The sequence below is a fragment of the Chenopodium album genome, chromosome 6 (assembly GCF_948465745.1).
Source record: "Chenopodium album chromosome 6, dcCheAlbu1.1, whole genome shotgun sequence".
Lineage (NCBI taxonomy): Eukaryota > Viridiplantae > Streptophyta > Magnoliopsida > Caryophyllales > Amaranthaceae > Chenopodium > Chenopodium album.
Genome location: NC_137839.1, coordinates 4,062,431 through 4,086,186, shown reverse-complemented (window position 1 = coordinate 4,086,186; position 23,756 = coordinate 4,062,431). Strand labels below are relative to the sequence as shown.

General features: G+C 30.6%; 4 protein-coding genes and 1 pseudogene across 4 annotated transcripts; 2 read left to right on the top strand and 3 right to left on the bottom strand.

The window, feature by feature from the left end:
- Window positions 1–607: 607 nt before the first annotated feature.
- Window positions 608–1,975, top strand: LOC145634329 (uncharacterized). The gene is made up of 4 exons (XM_081685750.1): window positions 608–916; window positions 1,100–1,463; window positions 1,608–1,678; window positions 1,777–1,975. Exons 1-4 carry the CDS (start codon window positions 730–732, stop codon window positions 1,788–1,790), a joined length of 636 nt encoding a protein of 211 aa, XP_081541876.1. The 5' UTR covers window positions 608–729; the 3' UTR covers window positions 1,791–1,975.
- A 6,828-nt stretch (window positions 1,976–8,803) lies between these two features.
- On the top strand, window positions 8,804–11,062 carry LOC145634327 (pentatricopeptide repeat-containing protein At1g08070, chloroplastic pseudogene; annotated as a pseudogene).
- Window positions 11,063–11,707: 645 nt separating this feature from the next.
- Window positions 11,708–13,151, bottom strand: LOC145634326 (early nodulin-93-like). Its single transcript, XM_081685749.1, has 4 exons — window positions 12,895–13,151; window positions 12,431–12,492; window positions 12,144–12,219; window positions 11,708–12,023 (listed from the first exon to the last, which is right to left on the bottom strand). The coding sequence occupies exons 1-4, from the start codon at window positions 12,983–12,985 to the stop codon at window positions 11,923–11,925; spliced, it is 330 nt and encodes a 109-aa protein (XP_081541875.1). The 5' UTR covers window positions 12,986–13,151; the 3' UTR covers window positions 11,708–11,922.
- Window positions 13,152–17,580: 4,429 nt separating this feature from the next.
- On the bottom strand, window positions 17,581–18,995 carry LOC145636529 (early nodulin-93-like). The gene is made up of 4 exons (XM_081688114.1): window positions 18,893–18,995; window positions 18,265–18,326; window positions 18,023–18,098; window positions 17,581–17,687 (listed from the first exon to the last, which is right to left on the bottom strand). Exons 1-4 carry the CDS (start codon window positions 18,972–18,974, stop codon window positions 17,581–17,583), a joined length of 327 nt encoding a protein of 108 aa, XP_081544240.1. The 5' UTR covers window positions 18,975–18,995.
- A 1,838-nt stretch (window positions 18,996–20,833) lies between these two features.
- Window positions 20,834–22,331, bottom strand: LOC145634325 (early nodulin-93-like). The gene is made up of 4 exons (XM_081685748.1): window positions 22,204–22,331; window positions 21,514–21,575; window positions 21,119–21,194; window positions 20,834–20,972 (listed from the first exon to the last, which is right to left on the bottom strand). Exons 1-4 carry the CDS (start codon window positions 22,292–22,294, stop codon window positions 20,872–20,874), a joined length of 330 nt encoding a protein of 109 aa, XP_081541874.1. The 5' UTR covers window positions 22,295–22,331; the 3' UTR covers window positions 20,834–20,871.
- Window positions 22,332–23,756: the final 1,425 nt, after the last annotated feature.

Here is a 23,756-nt window from a genome sequence, read left to right as displayed (position 1 = left end):
TGTTTTCTTTTCTTGCATTTCGTTTCTTATTTGCTCAGGATGTGCATGAGATGGAAGTACTGTTTCCATAGATTTACAATCTTCTTTTTAATATTTCCCCCCTTATTCTATGGCACTTTTTTCATACCATATAAACCTGATGATTTCACTGGGGCTATATGATGAAACCTGCTTGAAAGACAAACAAATAGGAGTGGAAGTCCCACATTTTGCGTTGATGTCGTGTGCATCAGATTCATACATCCTTTCACATGAGAGGATTGAAAGTTTTAAGCTCCAAGTGAAAGCTGTCCCCTTTCAAATAACATCATCCCCTAATAACACCTTTGCTAGAAGGATATTTGATGATTGAAGAGAATAAGAACATAAAGAACTTTATAGTGCAAGAGGGAATCAGAAAAGATAAAAGGTCAATTTTGCTGATCACTTCTTGAGTTTATGTTGATTGCTAACATATATGATTACAGATATGCTTTAGTTTATTGTATATAATTTGAACTTATAACAGGAAAATAAATGTGGTTCTGTGTGTAATTTCTACTTTTGGAATCCCATTACGTCAGAGGGGTCAATTTTTCTGTTCACTTCACAAGTTTCTGACTTTCTGCTAACTGCTAACATATATGATAACAGATTATGTCGTTAGTTGTATATCAGTTAAAGCCTTACATTTTATAGGGTTCTGTTTGTAATTGTCAACTTGCGGAATCCCGTTTTTAAGGTGACTGCATGAAAAAGATAGAGGGAACAATGAAGATGATGTTAACATTCATGTCCGTACACAGGAAGCGTAAATTTTGTTATAAAAGGGCATCATTGTTTACTGAACTAAATTCATTTCAAGTTCCATCTTCATATATCTCTTTCATTGAAAGTACCTTCTTCTCAACCATTTCATATTCCTTAATTATCCCAGGTAATCTTCAGAGACTATGAATCATGACGGCATGACCTGCTAATAGAACATTGTTTGTTTTTAAAGAGGAATGACAGAACACTAATGTTGCAAAGTTTTGCCTAATAATGACAACTAAAATTTATATTAATGTTCTGTTTCTAACAAATATTGCTTTTCTTTTTGGGGTGGGGGTGTTCTTAGGGAAAGAGATGAGCTGGGGAGGGGACTGGATGTGTGGAGCATGCCAATACATTAACTTCAAGAAGCGAGAGATATGCCAAAGCTGTGGATTTTCTAAGTATGGTGGGCAGGATGATGCCTCAGCATATGGACACAACACCGCCACCAACAGGACACAAGTGTTGGCAGGGGACTGGTACTGCCAGTCTATGAACTGTGGGGCCCACAACTATGCTAGCAGGACGACCTGCTACAGGTGCGGCGTGCAGAAACCTGAATGTGCTCGTGGATGCTGTGGAGCTAGCAATGTCATGTCCTCCGGTGCAGGGTATGGTTCGGAGGCTACCCCTCCTGGATGGAAATCTGGTGACTGGATTTGCACTGGGTAAATTCTCCGTTCTACTGCCTAATTATACATTTGTTAGTCTGCCTATTTACGGCATTGTATGGAAATATCATTTTACCACTGTAATTGGTGCATATATAAACATCTGTTAATCTGTGTATTTATGTCATTTTGGATTTACAGACCAGGATGTGGGATGCACAATTATGCCTGCAGGATGGAATGCTTCAGCTGCAAGACACCGAGAAATTTTGGTGAGAAATCTTCCTCTTTGTCTAGCTATATATATCAGAAACAAGCCTATTACTTCTTATGTTTGCGGTTTGTTAAACGACACATTTTGTAATTGCAGGAGGAATGTACTAACAGAACTACCACAAATCTGCTTCCTTATCGTCGTTTATGAGTCTTAATATCATCGATAATGTAATCAAACTAGCACTAACTAGGAAGTGCTTAGTCCCTGTCTGTAATGAAGCTATATAAAGCTCTTGGAGACTAGCTTGTAATTTGACTTGCAGAATTATAAAATACGAAGTATTTATATATATATATATCCTATGTATTTAGTACGTCTATGTTTCTCATATTCTATGAAGTTTTTTCTGACATGTGTATGTTTCTAGATGTCTTTAACAAACTTTTCAACGATAAACATTGCAATATTCGAGAATCAATATTCTAGATTCTACATGGGTAACACAACAATTGTTCTTCAAAGATACTGACCAAAATTGATATTGAAGATTTCATGTAACATCATTAATAATATGCCGTGATTACTTGATTACCTACATTATTACATAATTATTCAGCATTAATACCCTAGGTTTTCCACATGCATCACCACCCTAACCTTGCTAACCTGAGCCAGATTCTTCCATTAATCGAGTTTACGAGTATATAGTTTGATCTTGCATATACGAAGTATGTAGTTTGATCTTCATGACTTCATTGAGTTAGTTTTTGGTACTTTATATATATAAATGGAAAAAATAAATGTTATTAAAAATTTGTATGATTAGTACTGATTATTCATGTTATAATTTTTTTTTCTTATCAACTTTTTATTATTTGACTACTCCATATTAGACAAATAAAAATAATAATGATTAAAGTTCTTCATTAAAGTTATATTTTGCTGAATTTTAAAGAGACTGATGAAGTATCAAACATGCAATTTATGATGACGTTTTTGCATATATACATGCACTCACTACAAATTCTCATTTGTGATATGCTACCATCAGTCGTTCATGTTTAATGACAATGCACAAATTTTTATTTATTTATTCAAATGAGGAACAAGTCCAAATAAAAAACTAAATAACTAAATAATTATAACAAAATCAAACGTTGTAAGGAGGGACTAGGCGAGGAAAAGTCACACTATAGAGTATTGATTTACGTCTTAATTAGCAAGCTAGTATGTTGCACGGTTGCCTTCCTATGTACACATGGATCTCATGAACTTTCCAATCCGAGCTCTTTATCATGGAACAACAATGAGATGTACATAAATCACCTTCAAATTCTTCATTACGACGCATGCTAATTTAATCATCAAAACATTTCTTAAGGTTAGACATTTATTTGGCTGTTCTTGAATATGTTAAATTTTGAACTTGTGCATGTACGCATGCTGCATGCATAGCAATAAGACTATATATGAATTTGCTCAATAATTGGCCTGGATTCTTGCCAATTATAAATTGGTTTTTGATTTAATAAAAATAATTTGTGCTCGATTAGATAACCAAAGCATTAAGCATAATTTGTTAAATGACCTTTTAGGCAATATGCTTGAAATAATTGGTTGCTGGCTTTGAGTATTGCATGAAATAAAGTCGGTTATTTCGCTTTTTTTTTTTTTTTTTTTCGAATGACGAGCAAGTCCAAGTACAAGAAAATAAAAACAAAAAACACTAAAACGTTCGTTATTTCCCTTGAAAATTGCTATGAGTTGATTTTATATACTCACTCTGTAGTTTTTTTTTGTCTTTTCACTCACTTTAACAAGTAAAAGAGAGTCGGTAATATAGTGCAAAATGGGTTCCATTTTTAACTTTTAGGTAGAAACTTGTGTAACTATTTTTTAAACAGTCAATACTTTATCAAACAAGCGAAGTGAACCAGCAAACAATCAACAGTACGTGGATTGTCAGACTTGATGAATTGAAGAACACGTGAATATTAATGACTATAACATGTGATCTAATTCAATGAAGTGAAATAGATCAATCTAGTCTAGCTTAAAAAGATGGCTAACTATAATAATAATGGACCACCATTATTATTTATCCTCAACAGAAAGATTCAAGGAATCCCTAGATTCACTTTCAAAGGCAATTATCATCTCTTTCGTCTATTCCATGTAGCAATAATTTATATACACTTTAAGAATCAGAAACTCATGAATAAATTGAACAATAATTCATTTCAGAATCTGATGCTTTGCCCTCAAAGCTAAGATATATATATATATAACTGGTGGGTCAAATTATATCTTAGATTTCATTCTCTTTTTTATTACTCGTCGACGAATAATGGAACAGGAAAATATTTAGGTCAAAATTGTGTCAAATTACTATCAAAATATTATCACAATTTTTTTAGGATTCTGGGGAGCATTTTATTGGAAAGTATTTCAATTTAGTTTATAAAAGTATCTTGTGACTCATATTATGTCTCCCAATAGCGCGAAAATTTATAAAAATAAAATAAAATAAAACTAAAATTACTTCATAACATAACGACCCTTAAGAAGAAGAATTCTACAATATGCTGGCTTTCCAAAAAAATTCTGGCCAAAGGAATAATAATATTTAGTTCTCATGCAATTTATCACTTGGAAATAAAAGAGTGGAGAATAAATTTTCTTTAGGCAAAATGATTGGAAACAAAATTAATTAGGGCTTGTTTGACATCATTTTTTGTTTTTAGTTTCCTGTTTTTTTGAAAACTAAAAACCAAAAACAGGAAACAAGATAAAGGTGTTTCCACTTTTTTGTTGTCAGTTTTCAAAATTATCATGATTTTAATAAGTCTAAATAATTTTTGATTCATTATGTGACATATATAATATATTTTTAAAAAACAAAAAACTAAAAAACAGAAAACCACAGCAATGCCAAACGAACCCTTAGAGTTTAGTTTCTAATTACTTTTCTCAATAATATCATGGGAAAAAAAGAATTTATCCTATTGTGGACATAGAATAATGTATCTTTAATATCATATGAAAGTGCAATTTCATGGATTTTTATGAATATTAAGAATGTATTTGACAAACTTGGTTTAATAAACTAGTTTTTCAATATAATGCTTGCACACCATTAGGGTCTATTCATATTTACTGAACTGAGCTGAACTGAACTGAACTGAACTGATTGGAGCTGAACTGAACTGAACTAAATTGAACTGAACTGATTGGAACTGAACTGAACTGAACTAAGCTGAAATGAATATTTTATGAGAGAGGGAAATTAAGAGCTGAACTGAACTGAACTGAACTGATTAGAGCTGAACTGAACTGAACTGAACTGAACTAAACTGATTGGAGCTGAACTGAACTGAACTGAACTGAAAATAAGTAAATATGAACAGGCCCTTATTACTTGGTACAAATTTCAACAACACTCTTTATTTCTTGGTTTGGATCGGACCACAAACATGTGTTTCATATGTATTGAATTTAATAATCGGAGTAGTTAGAGGTTTGAAGTTTTATTAATAGTTTTTTCTTAATATAGAAGTGTTGCAATCAATTTGAAATACAATAGTAAAAAGAGATGTTCATACATTTTTTACTAACATTCTACTCCGTAAATTACATTATACGAGTAAAGGCTAGCTCATAACATACTATGGGATTCTCATTGTGGACAACTATAATTCTCAAGTTAACACTTCCATACAACATATGACGGCTGATTTTACAGCGGTCATTTGAAAAATGACTAAACTACCTTTTTTTTTTAACGAAAGTATCATATTATCTTAATGATATATAACATGATCGGTTCATTTTTTCACGATATAAAATGGCCATAATTGGTCTTATAATATCTACAATGTATATATAAATTTTAAAAAAATTAATCCAACATAAAATAAATATTTTTTAAGAAACTATAAAATAAGTATAAAAATTAGATAAATGAAACTAAAAATTAGATAAATAAAAATATATTAATAATATTTAGTACCATTAATAAAGTAATATAATTAATTACTTTGAAAAAATATGTCAATTATGCACTGTATAATCATTAAAACATTACGGTAGTCATATATCAAACGAATATTGTAAAATTTTCAAAGTTAAACACTTATAAAGCTAAGTTGTTATATGGTTTTAAAATTAAACCTCCTTTGGTGTCAAAAAAAAAAAAAAAATTAAACTTCCTTGAACTTGTAAAATGGATTTTACACACTTAATTGTTTTTTTTTTTTTTTTAAAAAAAAAAAAATTATATACAGTGACTAGTGAGGGAAAACATATATCTATCAATGAGATATGGTCTAAGATGTTATATAGACTCTTCAAGTTGACCTTTTATCCTTTCTTCTTCTTCTTCTTTTATATATATATATATATATATATATATATAGACTCTTCAAGTTGACCTTTTATCCTCTTTTTTTATTTTGCGGCATGAATTGTTCTTTTATTTTTCGGCTACCATTGTTCTTCCTTTATAGTCCTGGTATTATATCACATATGGACAAGTTTCTCTTCTACATATTTCATGTTTCTCAATATTGATCCACACTTAGCCCTCTACCCTCGAGGGCCCAACAACAAGCAAGTGACAAATAAGACATGTGTAAATTTAAAATAGGAATTACCTTTTAGATAAAGATGGTCTTGAGATTCTAACAAGATGAAACCATCAAAAGGCCATCCATTATATCAACCCTAAATTAAAGAATATATTTGAGAATCAAACACCTTAGATAGCAAGTATACATCTTTGCTAGCTTTGTTTTTTGGCTGATTTAAGCCTCATTGTTGATTAATACATCTTTGCTAGGTTTTTTTTTTCATTTATTTTTAGTTTATCTCTTGTTTTTGGGATGAATTGAACCTAAGTTTTCTTTTCATAAGCATTGATATTAATTTTTGTTTTGCTAAACGTTGAGACTAAAACCACTAAAACAGATTTAAAATAATAGGCATAGTGAATCTTTTTCGTGAATAATTACATGAAATTAATTGTATTTGAATTGACTAATTTATTTAATTTTTTTTCTAATTTTTTTTTTTAATTATTTGGAATTTTAACAAATGATTTAACAAGAGTTAGAATGAGGGTAGTGATTAAGGAGGGGATACGTGGAGCTAGTAAGTGGAAATAATTTGAAGGGATGGAGAACTAATAAGAAGAAGGAAAACTTAAATGAGGAATGTGGGAGTGACAAACTAAAATTGACCACAAGTGTTAATACAATTGTCAAGTTAATTAATGCACTATTTTACAATTTTGGAAGAAAATAAGAAAGTGTTTTCACCAAAAATCCTTTCTTTAACTAATCACAACAATTTTTTTCTTACTAAAACCTTTTTTTTTTTTTTTTTTTTTTTTATGATTTACTTGTTGTATAGGGGGGGGGGATTAATAAAACAAGTTATTGCCCTATTAATTGATGAAATTACACTTGACAAAGTTGAATTGTTAGTTTTGGCGGGTATCCTTATAATTGTAGTTAAAAAAGATACATAAATCCTCGTATATATAATTGCAAACCAAGATATGATCAAAAACAAATAAAATGGTACGGAGTAATGCTCATTTCATCTTTACCTCTAATCTCCCCACTTCACTTTTTCCGGAAATGAAATCCTCCTAACAAACTCAAAATTATGTGGCTCTATATATATGATGAACATGTTTATAGGTACTCATTAACCAATAAAATTGGTGTACTTATTATCTCTTATGGAAACATATAAATATGATAGTAAGAAGTTTTAACACAGTGGAATATAATACATCTTAATTTCTTTTCCAAGTGTATAGTGAGCACAAACGACACATATGAACAAAATTTGATCCAAAATATCATATAATACTCTCAACATGACCTTTTTTTTTACTACCTTTTCTTGTAGTGTATGTGAGTTGAGCTAAGTCTTGTTATTCGTTTCTCTTGCCCTACGTACTCTCTCTTATATATATTCGTCCTCTCTTTATTTCCACCGTCATTTTCTTCCTTTCAAACTAGTCCTAGTATTCGCTCCATCGCCTTTCTTCTCCCATTTGAGTCTTAGTATTCGCTTTACCCCATTTGTATGTACTACTATTCTCTTCATCTACCCTAGCTTTTCCATGTTTTTCAGTCTTATAATTGATACCTTCTTCATCCTAGTCATCGTCCTTCTTGAGGGCCCAGCAATTAAAAAACAAGGAACAAATATGACATGTACAAAATTTTAAAAATAGTTACCTTATAAATAAAGATATTTAGAATTTTTACACACAAGATAAAGTGATCGAAGACCACAAAATAGCCCTAATCAAAATAACAACGTTAAGAATCAAACACCTGCCTTCATTACAAGTATACTTTTTTTGCCAACTTTTATTTTTTGGTCGAGTTTGTTGTTTTGATTAAAATTTAAACCAACCTTTATTTATTATCATCAAATTTATAAACGAAGTATATATTATCCTCCATAAAAAAATTGTTATTAAATCAAATTAAATGGAATAGGTAAATTCTATTTGTAATTAATTATAATAATTTCGTGAAACTATGGAAGTCATTATATGTGTATGACTAATTTATTTGTTTTTTTAAAAAAATTATTAATTTATAATTTTCTTAGAAATTATATATATCTTCAACTTTGGATGAAGTGTTATATAATTTTATTTTTTTTTTGACGGGGAAGTGTTATATAATTGAATGACGGATAGAGAAAGAAAAATGAGAAAATCAGGGGCATAATGAGATAATATAATGAGAAAGGGAGTTATGTGAAGTTAGTATGAGGGTAGCAATGTGACATGGTAATAAAGGAGTGAGAGATAGAGCCATTAAGTTCTAAACTAGTATGATGAAGAAAAAGGAGATGGCCATGAAGAAGAAAAACTTAAATAAAGGTGTGCTAGAGTTAGGCATGGGCCAAGTCGACATAAATGATGTTCAATTGTTCATGTACTATAAAAGAATCGCCTAGCCTAACTTGAAAAAGTCGATAAATCATAATCATGCACACAAATTATAATTATATTTAAAATAATAATGGACCGTTTGTTTTTGGTAAAAAAAAGTTGGACCGTTATTTTTGGCGGGTAACGGAAATAACTAAACTTCAAAAAACAAAAACCCTCATTTCTTAGCAAACAAAAAACAAAAAAACCCCAATTAAAATGACAATGCTAATTTCATCTTCAACTCTAATTTCTCCACTCCATTTTCTCCCAAATTCAGATCCTCCATACAATCTCCTTCAATCTCAACCCTCACTCTCTCTCCTCTCCAAATGCAACAACATTCAAACCCTAAAACAAATCCACTCCCAAATCATCAAAACTGGCCTCCACAATACCCAATTTGCTCTTAGCAAGCTCATTGAATTCTGTGCTGTCAATCCTTCGGGTGATCTCTCGTATGCGCTTTCGATATTCGAATCGATGGATGAACCCAATACTCTGGTTTGGAATACTGTGATTAGGGGGAAATCTTTGAGTTCTGCTCCAATGGGTGCTTTTGATTTGTACATTCGTATGCTTGTTTCGGGTGCCGAACCGAATTCTTATACTTTTCCTTTTGTTTTGAAGTCTTGTGCGAAATCGGGGAATACCCAGGAAGGGAAACAGGTTCATGGGCATGTGTTGAAGCTCGGGCTCGATTCGGATGTTTTTGTACATACTGCATTGATCAATATGTATGCTCAAATTGAGGAGTTGGATTGTGCACGCCAAGTGTTTGATAAAAGTCCTCTTAGAGATCCTGTTTCATATACTGCACTTATTACTGGGTATGTGTCCAGGGGTTGTTTGGAGGATGCACATAAGCTGTTTGATGAAATTCCTGTGAAGGATGTTGTGTCATGGAATGCTATGATTGCTGGGTATGTACAGAGCAGTCGATTCGATGAGGCAATTGTGTTTTTCGAAGAGATGTTACGAGCAAAGGTTGTGCCTAATGAGAGTACAATCCTTAGTGTTCTGTCCGCTTGTGCTCAATCGGGTAATCTTGAGTTAGGGAAATGGGTTAGGTCTTGGGTTGAAGAAAATGGCTTGGGAACAAAGCTTCGGGTTGTAAATGCGCTCATTGACATGTATGCAAAGTGTGACGATCTTGAAACAGCATGGACTTTGTTTGAGGGATTACCTCAAAAGAACCTAATCTCATGGAATGTGATGATTGGTGGGTACACTCATAGGAGCTTGTACAAAGAAGCTTTGTGTTTTTTCAGAGAAATGTTAGAACTTGAGGTTGTGCCGAATGATGTGACTTTCTTATGTGTTCTTCCGGCTTGTGCTCACTTAGGTGCCCTTGATTATGGAAAATGGATTCATGCCTATATAAACCGCAACTTTAACCACTTAACTAACCCTGCTCTATTGACCAGCCTGATTAACATGTATGCGAAATGTGGTGATATAGAGGCCGCCAAACAGGTATTTGATCGAATGGAAACTAGAAGCCTCGCTTCTTGGAATGCATTGATATCCGGGCTAGCCATGCATGGTGATGCAAACCATGCCCTTGATCTTTTCTTGAGGGTGGTGCATGAAGGATTTAGACCGGATGATATCACATTTGTGGGTGTTTTATCGGCTTGTACTCAAGCTGGTTTGGTAGATCTTGGTCGGAAATATTTCAATGCTATGATTGAAGATTATAAGATTTCACCAAAAGTACATCATTATGGTTGCATGATCGATCTACTTGGCAGAGCAGGATTGTTCGATGAAGCAGAGGCCCTAATGGATACAATGCCTATGGAGCCAGATGGTGCTATATGGGGTTCTCTCCTTGCAGCATGTAAGCTTCACAAGAAGGTCGAAATGGCTGAAAAAGTTGCCAACCATCTATTCGAGCTGGAACCTAACAACCCTGGGCCTTATGTACTGCTTTCAAATATCTATGCTATGGCAGGCAGATGGGATGACGTAGCTAGAGTTAGAACAAGATTAAACGACTTAGGAATGAAGAAAGTTCCGGGATGTACATCAATTGAGATAGATAGCATTGTTCACGAGTTTCTTGTTAGAGATAAATTGCACCCACAGAGCAACGCAATATATGAGATGGTGGATGAAGTAGATAGGCTCTTGGCCTTAAATGGGCATGTCCCTGATACATCTGAGGTTCTCTATGACATGGATGAGGACTTGAAAGAAGGAGCATTAAGTCATCATAGCGAAAGGCTAGCAATTGCTTATGGATTAATTAGTACAAAACCGGGAACAACGATTAGGATTGTTAAGAACTTAAGGGTATGTGGTAATTGTCATTCAGCTACTAAGCTCATATCAAAGATCTTTAACAGGGAGATCATTGCAAGAGATCGTAATCGTTTCCATCATTTCAAAGGCGGCCAATGTTCATGTATGGATCAATGGTAAATACTCCTATCCATTTTCATCTCTCTGGATTTTAATTATTTGCACAAATCATGCTAGCTGAATAGATATTCCTGTACATCAGTCCAGATTTTTTTTTTCTGGGAATGAAATTTAATTGATCATGTAAAGTAATGATACATAATTGTTCATGTAAAGTTGTAAACTTGTGAATCTATATTTAAGTATTTAACATAATCTATGGCAGCATGAATACAATATACATACATTTTTTCCAAGATAAACCCATGTTAATACTGTTTTAGAGTCAATATTTATGTTAACATTGATATATTTTGAGATTGTATATGAATTAAGGATTATTGAAAGTTGGCATGTATAAAAAGACCGCGAAAAATTGGAATTATTACCGTTAAATATTACTTCCTCCGTTTTCTTTTACTTGCAACACACCTTTTAAGCACGCAGTTTTAGGAGATAATTAGTGAGGGTAAACGAGCGATTTTATCAATATAATTTTTATACGAAGATTAGAATAGGGTTAAGTATCATTTGTAAAAATTATAATGAATAATTTATCCGTTTACATTATATAAACCCGACCTCAAAACACGTGCCACAAGGCTGTGTTGCAAGTAAAAAGAAACGGAGGAAGTACTTCTCTTGCTACTAGTAAGAAAACAAGGAAATGCTAGCAGAACTGCATCATCCTGCAGGTAATCAGCTGATGCAAGGAGATAACTTTGAAAGAAAAACATTTTTATTTTAATTCATATACATTACATAAGATTAACTCATACAGTACAAGATTTGCTTCTTAATACGTAATTATATGATTCACACTAAGATCAAATTCTATGTTATCGTCATCATCATCATTATCATTGTCGTCGTCATCGCTGTCATCTTCAATAATCAATGACAGCCTCCAGAACATGTGTCATCTTCAAATCTTATGCTCCAGTGTTTGGCATTCCTGCTTGATTGAAGGAGTTTTTGCGAGCTGACTTCAGCACAGTTTTATCAGCTACTATGAAATATGCTGCTCCAGCCACTATTATTTGCAATAAAATTTTTAAAGTTAAATTAGTGAATTTTTCAAAGGAAAACAATAGTAATAATAATTAGGGATAAAATTTGAGACCAAAATTAAATAAAATGTGAAGTTATATACCAGTTGAAATTATGAGGGCCTGAGCAGTGGGGTTGAGATTGGCCTTAGCCCAAGCCAACTTTCTTGCACTTGCTATCTGCAAGTTAAGGTTAACATTAAAATTTCGAAACCCACAAACACGAATTCTTGTATAATACGGGTGTATACAGGTGAATTAGCAAAGTTTTCTCGACGACCTTCTTATACACTCGTTTTATAGAAGACCTCACTGTTTTATATATAAAATTGGAATCTAAACCGATTTGATAAGAATGATTACGGGTAGAGATTAGGCTAAGAAAGCTTACAGTTGGGACTGCTGCAGCAATTCCAGCAACAACAGCAGCCTTTGCTCCAGCTACAACACCATCTGTCATACAAGAAGAAGAAAATAAACAATGTCCTTAATCAGCTAATGCATTCAAAGTTTCTAAGCAATATAATTAAAGCATAAATTAAGATGACAAAAATAAAATAAGGACCTCTATTTTTAGTCAATAAGTGAATGGTATAGATATTCCTTAAATTATTATATTGCACATTTGCACTCATATGAAATCTCAAGAAGAAGCATTATATTTTCATAAGGTAAAATTTTGGTTAATTACTTTCTTTTTTTTCTTTTTTCTTTTTTTTTTTTTCTTTTTTTTGTTCAGACAGACCAAAATGTGAGTTATAAATGAAACTTATATTATGGCAGTGACCACTTTTATCAGAAAATTGTAAGCTATATATATAAATAAATAAAGCAAATAAAAAAAAATTTAAGTACCATGAGAACAACGTTTAGCCATGGCTAGCCTTTGTTCAAGTGAAACCAAGCCAGGCCTCTCTAGGGGTGATTCTGCAATATTTTTAGCCATTTTTTTCTTATAGAAAAAAAATAGTACGATAATTAAGAGTACAAAATATAAGTAGGTAGCAAAAATATGATGATAATTAAGTGAAATTTGAAGGTTTAAGATGAGTTAGTTGAAATGGTGAAGAAATTGTATGTTATATTTATAGAGAACTTTAGAGAGTGTAAAGTAGTTGTAAAGTGGTGCACAAATTAGGTGGTTTGATGGTTTTATGAGAAATCTAAGGTTTTAAGTCCCATTGTTTTCTACTTGACTTAGGTTTCTGTTTTTAGTCGGTTGATTCCTTTTGTCCTTTTTGTCTCCTTAATTGAGGATCTTTCATGTTAATTTGTGATTAAATTAATCTATTAACATCGATCCCAAATCACTCACTTAATTGAAAAGTTCATCTTATCAAGTGAATGGGAAACTGGAGTAGTGTACAAAATTTTTAGTGCTTCATTTGTTTTATGAAGTTAACTCACTTGCACTTTACGTAATTTTTAAAATTAATGCATATCCTTTGATTAATATTATCATTAATTGGTCTTGTATGGACCCGGTCTACAATAAATTATTGTAGACCCAAAATTTGACACTTTCAAATAATATAATCACATTCTGGATGATATAATCACTTTTTTAGATGATATAATTATCTTTTTGTGAGTCATATTTTGATCTCATATTAAACCATTTAATGAGATTATATAATTATCTTTAGGATGATAAAATTTAAAAATCATCTTTTGAATGATGTAATTTACTATTTGATACTTTTTATAATGATAAATTCACTTCTTGAGTGATACATTTACATAATAGTTTCAAGATGACATAATCACTTTTGTAATAAAATAATCCCATTTCGTATGATATAATCACATTTGTATGGTACATTAGAAGGTTGGGTCTACAATAAGGGTCTATTCTAGTCTTAATATATTATCATTAGTCATTTATGGCCCTGTTCAATTCACCTTTAAAAAATAATATTAAGTAAAAATAATTTCAATTCAGTAAAAATAAGTCCAGTTCAGTAAAATTAATTTCAGTTCAGTAAAAATAATTTCAGTTCACTAAAAAAAAGTTCAGTTCAGTAAAATTCATTTTTTTTTTAAAAAAAATTATAATAGAAAATCAGTAAAAAATAATTTCAGTTCAACAAAAATAATTTCAGTTCAGTAAAATTAATTTAAGTTCTATAAAAATAATTTAAGTTCAGCAAAAATAATTTCAGTTCAGTAAAAATAATTTCAGTTCAGCAAAATTAAGGTGAAGAGAACAGTTCTTTCAAAAAAAAAAAAAAAAAAGGTGAAGAGAACAGGATCTTAGTACATAGTCTACATACCTTCTCTTTTTCTTTAATATGGCGACATTTTAGCTAATTGACTCTTTATTGGTGTTCAAATGGTATGATATCATTTAAGCACAAATTAACATCAATGGATTTATTAGAGTTATTGAAAACTCAAATTATTAGAGGCTAATAGTTCTCCTACTTAAATGTGAGTAGTATATTAAAGAATAATAAAAGACAAAGCACATAAATAAATAAAAACCAGTTTAAATTGTTAGAATGAAAAAATAAGGTTGCAATAGTGTGATAATAATAAGAAAAAGGAGGGGATAAGAAGGCCTTCATCCTTATTAGAGTACAAATTTACAGTTGTCTCTGTTCTAGTCTTCTTATCTCCTTAGGTCTTATCATTTTATCAACACCTTTGTATTTTTAGGATCATATACTCAGCTCGTATATAGTTATGTCTTATTCTGTAACTAATTAGCGGTTAGTGTAGTGGTGATTGGGGCTATATTTGGCAGGGAGGATCGTATGTTTGATCCCCCGCAAGGCCGCAACAATAATTAAAAGGAGAATGAAACCTAATCATTCAGAACTGATTCTTAAATCCCCTTTAGCTCAAAGGGTGAACCGGGTAAAATATTAGAAAATATTATCTTATTCTTTAATTAAATTTATTTTAAATTATATCATACTAAATTATTTTATCTATATTCTAAACGAGTTGAAATCTAAATTCGAGTTTTTGATTCAGATCAAATAATCGGTCGGATCAGTTTTTGATTAACTTGTATGTTCCCATTTTTTATCTAAATGTCATAAGATTAACAAAAATTCACTTATCTAGCATATCAACTTGTATTTTTCCATTTTTTATACCTAGATTGAATTTATCCAAAAGGGCGACAAAATCAATGCGATTAAAATGGATACTGGCACATTGCAGAGACAGTACTCAGTTGATTGGGATATTTTTTAAGTAACGGGGTCTTGGATAAATGATGTGACAAACAATCCTTACACTTCAATAAAAAAGCATTCCTTTTTTAATTTTATGTGCTTTGCACACTGCATTGTACACTTATGCCACACCTCCCATCCTCCTCCGTAACTTGCAACACGCGTCTCTTATGAGACCCGTTATTTTTTTCCGCTTAATTCCTCTTTCTTAGGCTTTTTCAATATTTGTAAACTTTCTCTTATGGAAGTTTGTGTGATGGGTTTATAATTGGGAATGAAATTATAAGGATAGTATAATTTAAAACTAAATTACTGATACATTGTGTTAAGTTGTTCTACTAAAATTATAAAAAAAAAAAAAAAAAAAAAAAAAAAAAAAAAGTTGTTCTACTAAAATAAATTCTTTTTATTTAATATCAAGGAGTGCCAGTAATGTCGTATATGAATCATATAATACCCTACTCCCTACCCCATACCTTGTGGAGTTGTGAACATAGGAAGTATGGGTTTAAAAAAATGATCTTAAATAAACATTAGGTATAGATTTTACGCATTTCAACCTTATATGTCTTAGCTTGTGCATACCTACCTAATAATAGTATAAGCACTATAAAAAGATTCTAAATCTAAAGAAAAAATAAAATAAAAACCGAGATACATAGGTTTTTTTTTATGGATTGGAGAACATATAGACTAGGAGATCTGTTTTAAAAACTTGAGTGAATTTTGATAACCAACAAGTATTTAAATCAATGGATAAAAGCGGATCTTTTACCAAAATGGCTAATTTGACAAAAGTATTTACCAAAACGGCTAATTATAAAATTTAATTCCCAAACTAGCTAAATTTATTGATTTGAAATGATATTATATATTTATTATTTATATTCCTTTGAACCATTCAGTTCATTTTATTTTATATTTTTATTTTTTTTAGTTTTATTTTTTAATTTTGGTTTTATTTAAATTCTAATGCCATAGTTTAAAATATCCCATTAATTTGAACACAGAACAATAACAACCAACATAATATATATGCAGCAATTCTCAATTTTTTAAAAAGTTACACAACATAAACAACCACTCAAAAAAATGATCCAAACTTCCAATCAACAAAATAAAAAAAATAAAAAAAAAAACAGCTATTTTTTTAACACATAAAAATAGAAATAAATATATGTAAGTTTGATTCATCATACACATTAAACACAAACAATAGTCCTACTAGCCGACATTAACAAAGAGTATACAATTAATAGACATGAAAAAGATGAACAATACCTTAAAATCTCTTATCGTCGTATAAATTTGCGGTAGACTTGATAGAACAATACTATTTGAAATTCCAAATTTTTGTGATTGATATTATCAAGATGAAAAATTAGTGCTTTTAATTGTTTTTTTTTATTTTATTTTTGATCGAAATTAGGGTTCTTTGAGTCTGCGACGGTTTACGTTCTTAGTAGTTTTGTATTATGCTTAAATTTTTCAACTTAAAAAAAATCTTTAAGTAAAAAAAAAAAAAAAAAAAGGTGAACCAAATCGGATCAAAGAAAATAAGAAATAGATAAACTCCTTTCAAGTTAATGAATTAGCTAGTTTGGGAATTAAAATTTATAATTAGCCGTTTTGATAAATACTTTTGTCAAACTAGCCGTCTTGGTAAAAGATCCGATAAAAGCTTAATGAAGGTTGTAGGAAGAGAATATATACTTTGCATAATTGCATAAACATAGGTAGAAAATACATACTTTATTAGCCCTGCCCAAAAAAATTAAGGAAAATTATTAACCAATAAAGGATTTTTAATTTGATTGATAGGTTTACTATATTTACAGATCAGAACATGCATGATTGATAGGTTTATATTATGGTACGGCGTTACGTCATCGTGTTTGCATGCTTCATGCATAATACTTGTACTCGTATAATTTTCCCTAATATCTCACCTCATCTTATGAATATGTCATGTACTCATGTTATATTAACAAAATAACAACTACCATATTGATGAACAATTTTTTATTTTATTATAAACGGCTAATAGGCGAAATTAATTGATACTCCGTATATAATCGTATTATCCAAATTCTAATACTCCGTAATTCCATATCCCTGAGTTAGCCTGCTTGGCTGCTTTCTAGGCTCATTTAGCAATATCAACATGCTTAATAATTGTGCAAATTTAACATCAAACTGACTTTAATTTAAGTTACGAAGGAGGGAATTATACATAATACATAAATCTAATTAAAAAGAAAAGGAAAAAAAGAACTCACGATGATTTTTATTCTTATAATACAATGATCATGTACTACATAACAGTTTTTTTTTTTTTTTTTCTAATTGATTAAAATTAAGCTCCAAAACTGTGGATCTCTGCATCTTTGTTATTGATAGAGTTGCGACGTGCTGATTTCAAAACTGCTTTGTCAGCTACTATGAAGTACGCTGCTCCTGCCACTGTAATTATTCATCAACCAAATTCAATATATTAGCAACTTCATTAACATTTCACATAAGAGTATAAAACTAAAACGTTACATGTATCTGTTACGCCTAACAAATTGATATACATGAGAATCAAGGTTGGCTTAGTGGTTGGAAGCCCTCCTTCCACCCTGTGAGAGGGGTTCGATTCCCACCCCACGCAAGTTGGATCCCTTATTTCCCCCCAACTTACAAGGGAATTCTCCTAACCTTTAAAAAAAAAAAAAATTGATACACATGTTGCACACGCATATACACGGCCACACGAACGACATATGTACGTATACAAATGAGTTACATATGTGTACCGGTTGAAATAATGAGAGCCTGAGCAGTGTAGTTGAGGTTGGCCCTTGCCCATGGCAACTTTCTAGCGCTTGCTATCTGTAAAGACATATTGCACATCGAAATGTCAAATTAATATTACTACGTACGTGTGAAGTATGATCGATTTATCAAAGTATGCTATTAACCTAGCTAAGTATATACGAGTATTATGATTTATGAACAACAACGAAAATATTTTTTTTTTTTTTGAAAAAAAACTTACAGTTGGTATGGCCGTAACAACTCCGGCAATAACAGCAGCCTTAGCTCCAGCTATAACACCCTCTGTATAAAATTTGTTTATTTATTTGGATCTTTGATTAGAAAATCACATGAAAATTTTTTACCATAACAAATTCAAAAAATGAAAATCTAGTGTGCTTCTAAGTTTCATTAACGTTCATACGAAATCTATTATATATTAATTATTACTAAAACAGAAGATGCTGATGTCACCACAGCCCACGTGTCGCTCTCTTGATAAAAAAATTCCCGCTTAAATGCAATGATGTCATCTTTAGAAACTATATCATAATTTTGATGAAAATAAAAGATTTTATATAAACCGTGCATTACACGGGTTCTAAGCTAGTATAGACTTAAAAAAACATTCAATTTAAATAAGACTCCAACTTAATTGAGTTCGAGTTGAGAATTATGCCCTATTTTATTCAACTCATCTCCTCCTATTTCATTCATATAAGCTTGATTTAAGTTTAAATAAGTTTTGATAAATAAATATTATGTTTGGAACTAGGCATTTAAACCTATATAATTCTTAAAATGATATACGTAATTAAATTAAATTAAACATGAATTAATCTATGAGAGTAAAGTAAATAATAAAATACCATGAGAGTATTGTTTGGCCATGGCTAGCCTCTGGTCAGTTGTGGACTCTGCAAGAGACTGTTGATCAATACCTTTGGCCATCTAGAACAATCTAGAAGATTGACTATGATTATCTAAAAGGGTAAAACGTAATAAGTTCTATTTTACACGTAAACCTAGCTTAATTATTTAATTTAGTGTGCTAACTAATTTTTTGTGCTATAAAAGCTTTTGAACGAGGGAAAATGATGAAGACTGAAGAGCTAGAGGTAGTGTGATATATATATAGAAAGCTAGAGGTAGTGTGATATATATATATATATATATATATATATATATATATATATATATATATATATATATATATATATATATATATATATATATATATATATATATATATTGGCCTCTTTATTTTTTTTTATTAAATTTATTATTTTACTCTATTTTTTTAGTAATAATTATTTGGCCTGAATATTTGTAAGATCTTATGGCATGTTCGCATTTACTTAATTTCAGTTCAGTTCAGTTCAGCTCTAATCAGTTCAGTTCAGTTCAGTTCAGCTCTTAATTTTCCTCTCTCATAAAATATTCATTTTAGCTCAGTTCAGCTCTAATAAGTTCAATAAATTAAAACATGCCCTTAGTTATGACTATAGTATAATTTAACAATAAATCCTCGATTTTGTTCACTTTTAGGTTAAGTTTACAAAGCACCCTATATTTCGTTGCATCCAATTAATTATAAGAAATATTACATGTAAGCTAGCTTACAAGAAATATAGTAAAGTATGTAGGATATCGTTTTTCTCTAAATTAGACATCTACTCAGTATAGTAACATTATTTTTTAGCTCAATAACTTACTACCAACCTGCTTAACAATAACAACTTTTACCTACCACTGTACTCTAGAGAGAAATCTAGCCATATTTTTATTCTTTATGTATATAAATGGGGCTAGAATTAGTTGTATTCAAGGATATTAATTACTCCATCGATAACTTTAAAAATGATAAAAAAAAATTAATAATAAGAAAAATGAGAAACATAGCCCTTAATGTATAAGAATCTTAAAAGGAAAATATTGAGGAAAGATTAACATTAAATACACCGTATCTGCGCGTGATTTTTGTTATGAATTCCCAACTTAATTCCATTTTAAAAATTATATTTAATCCTTATACGTATCATTAATAACACAAACTAATTTTTAGATAACTTTACTTAAAAATCTTATCATATATACACCTTATCCAAAAAAAATCTATTTTAAGACATAGAAAAGTTGGACAACTAAAAAAAGTAAAGAGTAAAAACAATGGGTAGCAAATTTAATCAAATAGCTTTGGATCTATCACCCATCATCATCTCCTTTGTTATAGTAAAAAGTAACACGTGTCAAAATCAAAGGTCCACGATTTTTGGAATTTAATAAGGATTAATTGTAATATTATGGGTATTGGTTGCACACCGTTTTGTAGCTAGTTTTTAATAACATTGTACGTGTTACAAACTAGTACGTGGTGGTTTTAGTATGTTTCTGTTGCAATGTTGGTGCATACTCCATGCTAATGTCCTTTTCATTATCCTTTTTATTTTCTAGATTTTTTTAGGCAATTTATTACTTTTGCTTCATTTTATGATCTGCTCCACCGCTCATTTGCTCAATAATCTAGTTGCTGGCTTACCGTCAAAAAAAATATAGATAATACAATTAAAAGATCTTATCAGAGATAAAGACTTGTTTGGCATCACGGTATGAATTTGATTATGAGTTTCTCAAAAACTTATATTGTCATATTATACCTTTATAGAGGTCTAAATGATCTATATACAATTAAAGGATAAACTCGATTCATTAGAAATGTTTAGTTTAGTACAATCATATCATTTGATATGATCCTCATAATCATCAAGTTGCCTTCATGATCATTTTCATTAATTAATCATATATGGCAATATTACAGATTTATAGATCATACAATTAAGACTTATAATTATGCTCCACTGTTTGGATTTCTAGCTTGATTAAAAGAGTTTTGACGTGCCGACTTCAGAACAGTCTTGTCCGCTACTATGAAATATGCTGCTCCAGCCACTGTTTTATCAATTAAATTCATAATTTAAATAAGTGCCAGAAAAAAAAATAAATAAATAAAAAATAAAAAAAATAAAAAAAAATAAAAAATTCAATATAAAACATAATAAGAAGTTTGAAGAAAGAAAATCTTTGATTATATATACCAGTAGATATTATAAGAGCTTGAGCAGTGTGATTGAGATTGGCCTTTGCCCATGGAAGCATTCTAGCACTTGCAATCTGAAAAGGTATTACATAAAACTCTCTTATTTAATATAAAGCGAGGGATAGAGTATGCTAATCAGTTAATCTACGAAGAAGTAACTTTTTTAGCGCATGCACTTCACATGTTGATGCACTATATGTACATACAATGCATTAGGTGAAAGGTATTATCGTGAATATTAATTGTGACTAATATTGTTAAAGATGATTATGCTTTAATGCACGATCGATGTGGTTACGTGCTAGAGTGATCAATGTATGTACGACTAGTTGCATAACGTAACGTGTGGTTAGGCCGGAGGAGGAGGATTCGATAATTAGCTAGAGAACTCACAGTTGGTATGGCAGCAGCAAAGCCAGAAACAACAGCTGCCTTAGCTCCAGCAAGTACACCCTCTGATATTCAAATTTTTAAATTAAAATTTAAAACAAGAAACAATTAAACATTTATAAGCAAATTATAGATTAATAATCTATTTGAAGAAATAGTAAAAAATAAATTGGCTAATGGGCCCAAGGACTTTTAGGTAAAGACTAAAGACCACAGAAAAATGAGTCCAAAGAGTTTCTTAAATTAAGGTTTTTGGACCCAACAAAAATATTATAGAAATTTAATTTGGACCAATCCATAATTTTAGTCATCATAAAAAGGCTCTCTTAGTTTATTCAATAATGTTATAATTAAATATACTAATCAACTTTAGTTAATCAAGTTTCGTGCATGCTACAATAATTTGTTTCTTAGGAAGTGTGAAAGACGAAATCTTCATAAAAATAATTAGAGGATCATCTAAAACACCATCATTATACCTTAGATTCTTACTCTGTAACAAAATATTGACTCATGCTACAATCTTATTATGTTTTTCCATTTTCGAAAATCACTCTTTTGTCAGAAAATCAATGAGCACCCTCATAAAATAACATTATAATTTATAAAATATGTTAAACCGATTGATCTATTCTAGGACGAAAGGAGTATATAAAGAATTTATAAAACTGCAATGTATATACACGTACGTACCATGAGCGCAACGTTTGGCCATAGTTAGCCTTTGATCAAAAGAGACCAAGGTAGACCTCTCTAACGGTGATTGTGCAACATTTTTAGCCATTTTAATTTATAGGATATAAGAAAAAAAAAATTGGAAACGTTGTTATAATTTGATGATGAGATGAATATATTAAGAGGCCGGAATAATTTGGATGAGATAAAATGGTGAAGAAAAATGTGATATTTATAGAAATAAATTTAGTGGGTGAGAAAAGTGTGTGACAATTTAAGTGACAAGTTTGATGGTATTACTAGAAATCTAAGTTCCAAGAAATAGTTTAGTCCCGTTGTTTTTCCTTCAATTGGATTTGTGTTGTAGTCAATTGATTCCTTTTGTCTTTTTCTTTATTTTATCCAATAATGCTCATTGTGCACGAGAATGTTGTAATTAGTTGGTTGTGCTATCATGTGTAACATTGCAAGTTTAGCTATATATTGATGTTACTCTTCGGATTCAATAAACGAAGTAATTGCAACACTTTTAAAATTTGCTCAAAATAATTGTTACAATTTGTAGCCTAAATCAATATCAAAATGCTTGTCTCACCCCTTCATGCTCTCGCTAACTTGTAACTTGTGAGAATGTGTTTTCTTTGTTATTTTAATTGCAGTCATTTGGCTTTTGAGTTTATGTATACTCTTTCTTGATTATATGATCTTTAGTAATTTACACATAATGTAAATTTTGTTACACTCGTCTTAATATATACTTTAGTTAAGATTTTTTTTTTCTTTTTTTTGTATAAAGTTATGTGATTTTAAAATAAACAGAAAAGTTTTAACAAAATCGACGAATACTAATTAATGTGATTTTGTTGAGCTTATCTTACAAATGATATGTGTATTATGAGGGAGGTATTGAGTGATGATGGGCATGTACGAGGAAAAACACATATTTGAGGATAAAGTTACGTTGTTAATAAGAATAACTTTGCCCATTCATTTTCATTACCTTTGTTTAAAACCGCCTATCAAAAAAACCATAAGTTCTTTTTTACCTAAATTATGTTTGGGAATTTTATATTTTGTCTAGAACACTCTCTATTTCATGGTTGGTACACTAAGACACGGTTGATGGATTTATGGATTTTGTCAATGGTTTTCACATGAATTATTTTCAACAATAGTGGGTGGCAAATGGCCCTTTTTGATTATCGTATACCTTTTGTTGGACCATATATATAAACTTAATAATATTGCACACTTCACTTCTTTTTTATCCAATTATAAGCCGATTGTTGGGCCTTTTTTTATTTTTAGCAACCCTCTTTACACCGTTTTAAGACGGTGCTTAGACTCAATATCATAAAATACTAATTTTCTAACTTTCTCAAAATAGGCAATCTCCAAAGTTAAGTAGAAGATCTTCCTTGCTATATAAATTACTAAAATTATTCTTAACCCATTTGCTAATACAATATCCCTAACCTATGGGTCAATGTTTCATTGTCCTCTTAACTTCTAAGTCCTAACTACCATGTTTCAACATCTTTGTAAGTGAAATACAAAACATATAAATGAGT